This window comes from Cervus elaphus, chromosome X, assembly GCF_910594005.1.
Source record: "Cervus elaphus chromosome X, mCerEla1.1, whole genome shotgun sequence".
Taxonomy (NCBI): Eukaryota; Metazoa; Chordata; class Mammalia; order Artiodactyla; family Cervidae; genus Cervus; species Cervus elaphus.
In genome coordinates, this window is record NC_057848.1 from 62,779,289 (window position 1) to 62,785,193 (window position 5,905).

At 39.5% G+C, this 5,905-nt stretch overlaps 1 protein-coding gene across 1 annotated transcript; it reads right to left on the minus strand.

The window, feature by feature from the left end:
• Positions 1-2,183: 2,183 nt before the first annotated feature.
• LOC122690632 (uncharacterized protein CXorf66 homolog) lies at positions 2,184-5,116 on the minus strand. Its single transcript, XM_043897513.1, has 3 exons — positions 5,020-5,116; positions 4,183-4,339; positions 2,184-3,036 (listed from the first exon to the last, which is right to left on the minus strand). Exons 1-3 carry the CDS (start codon positions 5,105-5,107, stop codon positions 2,184-2,186), a joined length of 1,098 nt encoding a protein of 365 aa, XP_043753448.1. The 5' UTR covers positions 5,108-5,116.
• Between the last annotated feature and the right edge of the window lie 789 nt (positions 5,117-5,905).

Here is a 5,905-nt window from a genome sequence, read left to right on the forward strand (position 1 = left end):
TAGTTCCTCTTCACTCTCTGCCATAAGGGTGGTGTCATCTGCATATCTGAGGTTATTGATATTTCTCCCAGCAATCTTGATTCCAGCTTGTGCTTCTTCCAGCCCAGCATTTCTCATGACGTACTCTGCATATAAGTTAAATAAGCAGGATGACAATATACAGCCTTAACATACTCCTTTTCCTATTTGGAACCAGTCTGTTGTTCCATGTCCAGTTCTAACTGTTGCTTCCTGACCTGCATATAGGTTTCTCAAGAGATGGGTCAGATGGTCTGGTATTCCCATCTCTTTCAGAATTTTCCACAGTTTATTGTGATCCACACAGTCAAAGGCTTTGGCATAGTCAATAAAGCAGAAATAGAAGTTTTTCTGGAACTCTCTTGCTTTTTCGATGATTCAGCAGATGTTGGCAGTGTGATCTCTGGTTCCTCTGCCTTTCCTAAACCCAGCTTGAACATCTGGAAGTTCATGGTTCACGTGTTGCTGAAGCCTGTCTTGGAGAATTTTGAGCATTACTTTACTAGTGTGTGAGATGAGTGCAATTGTGGGGTAGTTTGAGCATTCTTTGGGATTGCCTTTCTTAGTCATTGGAATGAAAACTGACCTTTTTCAGTCCTGTGGCCACTGCTGAGTTTTCCAAATTTGCTGGCATATTGAGTGCAGCACTTTCACAGCATCATCTTTCAGGATTTGAAATAGTTCAACTGGAATTCCATCATCTCCACTAGCTTTGTTCATAGTGATGCTTTTTAAGGCCCACTTGACTTCACATTCCAAGATGTCTGACTCTAGGTGAGTGATCACACCATCATGATTATCTGGGTCATGAAAATCTTTTTTGTACAGTTCTTCTGTGCATTCTTCCCAACTCTTCTTAATATCTTCTGCTTTTGTTAGTCCATACCATTTCTGTCCTTTATCGAGCCCATCTTTGCATGAAATATTCCCTTGGTATTTCTAATTTTCTAGAAGAGATCTCTAGTTTTTCCCATTCTGTTGTTTTCCTCTATTTCTTTGCATTGATCGCTGAGGAAGGCTTTCTTATCTATCCTTGCTATTCTTTGGAACTCTGCATTCAGATGGGAATATCTTTCCTTTTCTCCTTTCCCGTTTGCTTCTCTTCTTTTCACAGCTATTTCTGAGGCCTCCTCAGACAACCATTTAGCCTTTTTGCATTTATTTTCCATGGGAATGGTCTTGATCCCTGTCTCCTGTACAATGTCATGAACCTCCATCAACAGTTCATCAGGCACTCTGTCTATCAGATCTAGTCCCTTAAATCTGTTTCTCATTTCAGCATGCTGTAAATAAGAACTGGCAGGCTCAAATAAATATTTTTTTTTAAAAAGGAAATGACTATCAGGAATTTCCCCAATGCAGCCAGCACGAAGCACACAGAGCCATTTCCGCCATGCCATGGGCACCACAGAAAGACAGTCTTAAATTCTGAGGACACTATGTCAAAATTAAAGAAAATAGTTGGACTGAGACTTCAATTGAGGGCTAATCCAAGGGAAAGAGGAGCCCAGGGTACCCATCTTGCAATACTCCTATATTTGTGTGTGTGTGGTTATGGTTCCCACCCAACTGTGTGCCTGTGTCCAACTCTTTTTGACCCCATGGACTATAGCACTTTAGGCTCCTCTGTCCATGGAATTTCCCAGGCAAGAATACTGGAGTGAGTTGTTATTTCCTCCTCCAAAGGATCTTCCTGACCCAGGGATCGAACCCATGTGTCCTGCATTGGCAGGCGGATTCTTTACCACTGCACCAGCTGGGAAGCCCATCCAAGTGACCAGATCTACGCTGTTGTTGTTGCTGTTCAGTCACTAAGTCTTGTCCAACTCTTTGAGACCACATGGACTGCAGCACGCCAGGCTTCCCTGTCCCTCACCATCTCCTGGAGTTTTCCCAAGCAGATCTAAAACAGATTTATATACCTCCAAAAGAGATTTATATCTCTAAAATGTAATAATTACAAAAATATCAGTTGGTATGTCACACATTTATTTACTGTTTTTCAAGTAAATTGCCTCGAGATGGATAAGTCTAATCTCAATAGTGAAAACTCCAAGTGGAGTTTTCTTCTACCAGGTTCTTAAATATGGTGAGAATAGAATAGTTGGTAGAAGTTTGCTTCTTCTACATGGATGGTCCTTTTTTTTTTTTTTTTTTCTGAGGCCTTAATTATTTGGGGAAGTTCTATAGATGGCTTCCTTGCATTTTATATTGCACATAATAATTGTCTCCCTGTCACTCTCACCATCACTGTAACATGTTGTGAAATGGCTATCATTCATGTTGTCATACAGTGCATTATCTTTGGGCTCTGTCTTGTGAAATGACTTGTAAAAGTGCTTCAGTTCACGTGAATAATCTGGAACTGGAACATGCTTCATATTCCTTTCTGAAATATGAGTGATGAATGGCTCAGAAGAAGCACTGCAAACAAGGCATTTTTCCATGTAGCACTGACAAAAATTCACTGGTTGAGGCCTAGATAATATTTCTGCACTACCTTCACTAGCCGGGCTTTTTAGTTTACGATGTCTCTGAAGTTTGGTCGGTTTTGCTACACTTGATTGCTCAGGGACACTTTGACTCTTTGGATAGGGTGGAGAAGTTTTGGTTGGCTTGACCAGACATTGTAGATTTGATGACCAAGTTGGTGTGATGGCCTTCCTTGGATAGGATGGACTGACCTGACGTGACCTGATATGCTTATGGGCGTGAGCCCGCCTATGTGCCTTTTTTGGACTGCGTGTTCTATGCAATTTTTCCTGGGGGAGTGATCCTAACTCTCTTTTGGAAGTTGATGACTTGGATGGGTTTTTTTGACTTGAAGGCCTGACTAACTTTTTTGCACTTGAAGGTGCAGAGGCTTTTTGTGGACTTGAGGGCCCACATGACTTATCTATACTAGATAGCACGGATTGTTTTTCTGGATTGCCAGGACCAGCAGTCAGTGACTTGTAGTCAGTGAATGATATTTTAGATGACGTGGATGATGCCTCAGTGTTGCCTTCTTTCTTGACCCTGAAAATACAGAAGATTTGGAGTATGACAATTAAAATCAGAAGAGTACTCCTGCTATCACTGGAAAACATGGACTATTGTGTCAGTTTAGACTTTTTTTTTTTTTTTTTTTTTGACTCTAACAGGAAAATTGAACACAGTAAGAATTGGAGTGTGGTGAAAACCATGACCCAGGTTACAAATTTGAACTCGTGTTGAATGCTTTTTCTTTTCCTTAATTTTACTATTTCAAACACAATAGATAATCATATAGTCATGTATGGAATGACACAAACTTGTTTCAAATCTACTGTTGAGAGGGAGAGAGAGAATTTTATCTATTCCAGAAATTAAACTTTTTATAAAAAAGTCACAAGTTGACATGCAACTGAGGCACAAATGTCACAACTTGTCACATAAAAAAGTCTTTAGACCAAATTGATTGTTTTCCTATCATATTTGCACCATGAAGTTTTGTAACCATGCATATTTATCCTCACAAGATTACTCTAAAACCAAAGGAATAGAACAGTGGTGTATTTGGTCACCAGTCATTGGATTGGGAAATTTTTAGGGACCCAGCATGTCAGAGCCAGCCTGATCCTCCTACATGAAAGGCACAGACTAGGGTCACTGAACACCATTAATAATTTTTCATGTTATTACATCTTAAAATGATAGATTATCCAAAATGCATTACTATCTTTGGAATGCAGAGACCCAACTCCTTCTCTCTCCCCTGAGAAGATTTTAATTCTGTCTTATTTAGATAGTCATTCCTTCTTTTTCTAGACTCAATTTAGAATGAATTTATCAGCCTGGGATTCAACTGAACCATGAATGGGAGATAGTTTTGGCTAAACTTGATAATGTACTTGAGATCAGTTAAGAGCTTCATCTAAGTGAACATATCTAACCCACAAGATGTTGGTAGCTCTTTTGAAGTCTAAAGTTAATGTTAAGTAATGATAACAACAGTGAACTTGTATACGTGTACGTGCATGCATGCGTGCAGGCACAGGCATGCATCCCCCCAACCCCCGCCCCTTGTATTTTTAATTCATAGGTGTAAGACTTACGTTGCTGCTTTGGGAGTTATAGTGAAGAACTGAGTGTGCACCCCTCACCCCACACCTTTTATTTTTAATTCAGAAGTGTAAGACTTACATTGTTGCTTTATGGGATTCCTCGCCCACACAGATATACTGAATAAAGAAATAACATCTGATAGTAAAGCCGATGATGAGGATAACAGTTAGGATAATGAGTAGACATCGCCTTATTCCCTGCATTCTGCCTTGCTTGGATTCAGCATGTGTAGATACTGTGAAAGAAAATGTATCATCAGAGCATGTGCTACGTAACCAAGTTTGCTTCCATTTTGATGGGGTTTTCTTGCTATAGGTCAAAGTCAAATCTCATCATCAGTTATTTCTTTAAGCATGATAAGTGTCCACTGTCATTTTCCTCCCTCTGTCATGTCCCCAGCCAGCCACAGTCTAGAAGCCAAATCTTGGAGCTATCTCTGGCTAATCAGTATAATTACCTAGGTTACCCCACACTGTGGCTTGTTCAACTTATGACCTAGGTTTTTGAGTGTGTGAATGCACTTGAATGTTGATGTGTGTGTGAATGCATATGTTGGGAAAGAGGATGGTGCAAGAAAAAAACGTTCTTAAAACATAGTATGTGTTAGGTACCACGCTAGGTTAATTCACATAGAATTTTCTAGTTTGGCTTGTGGGAGTGGGGGCAGGGGTTGGTGGATTAGGTGGGGAAGGGGAATGCAAGGGGATAATATGGCTGTACTCTTTGTTTCTATGTTGTTTGGAATTTTTACATGGAAGTAAAACTCTCAGATGTTGTCCTAGAAATTCTCGAAGACCTACTCATAGTAACCTAGAAGAAGCAGCAGATTTCTTAAACACAGCTAGATTGTCTAAGTACTTGAATGTATTTAAAATAATAGATCATAATTTCTAGCTTTTAAGGTTAGGGACATACCTGCAGTAGCAGATCCATTGCTTTCGTTTTTATCTAAACAACTATTCGTCCAAATTGATAAAAGGAAGACATAAATGAAGAGATTCATGTCCAGGACCTTGTTGATAGGTTTCATGTGCCAAGGAAATTTAACATGGCTCAGCTTGTTTTAGGGGGCTATGACTTCATAATCATTCTATGTCATGTCCTGACAGCATAATCTCACCATGGAGAGGCATGAACTCCTGTTACAAATATTATGAAAAGACTTTTAATCACTTACTTCTCCATTACATCAAATATTCTATCAAATTTGAATCAAAAAGTTTGAGACATTATTAAGCACAGAAGGCGGAGAAAATGGGTTAGCTCTAGATACTGAAGAACTATTTTACTTTATTAAATGTTAAGGAGGTACCTTGCAGCCTTATAGTAGTTCTTGTGTGTTATAGAGGTCAAATCATCCTAGGGTATAAGTTTGTAGGAATTTTTCTTACTTCAGTTAAGATTCTGAATATCCCTCAAGCTTTTTATTGAGCTTTTATTGAGCTAAAGACTCTAGCTCTTTTTATTGAGATAAAGGCTTTCTTGCTAGTGAGTGACATGATGAGATCTCCATTTTAGAAAAACCCCTCTGGCTGTTGTGTGGGTACCAGAATCCTGGGGTTGAAGTAATTTAGACAATTAAAAGGCTGCTATGTCCAGCTGATAGAGGATGGTGGCTTGAAGCAGAGTGGTAAAGATGGAGAGTAATCAATGCATTTGAGGAGTTTTGATGTGGTTAGGACTTGAGGAAGGGCAGGCCATGGGGCATGAAGGAGAGAGAGGTAGCAAGGATGATTCATTGCTTCAACAAAAGCGTGTTGGATATCTATGAGACAGGAAGCCTTGTGTTAAGAAGGAGAAT

What these genes read in the sequence shown, in the direction of transcription:
- LOC122690632 (XM_043897513.1), bottom strand. Translation starts at nt 5,107, where the DNA reads ATGAATCTCTTCATTTATGTCTTCCTTTTATCAATTTGGACGAATAGT. An exon ending in CAATGGATCTGCTACTGCAG is followed by an intron (nt 4,340 to 5,019) that starts GTATGTCCCTAA and finishes TTTCTTTCACAG; the next exon opens with TATCTACACATGCTGAATCC. An exon ending in GAATCCCATAAAGCAACAAT is followed by an intron (nt 3,037 to 4,182) that starts GTAAGTCTTACA and finishes CTGTATTTTCAG; the next exon opens with GGTCAAGAAAGAAGGCAACA.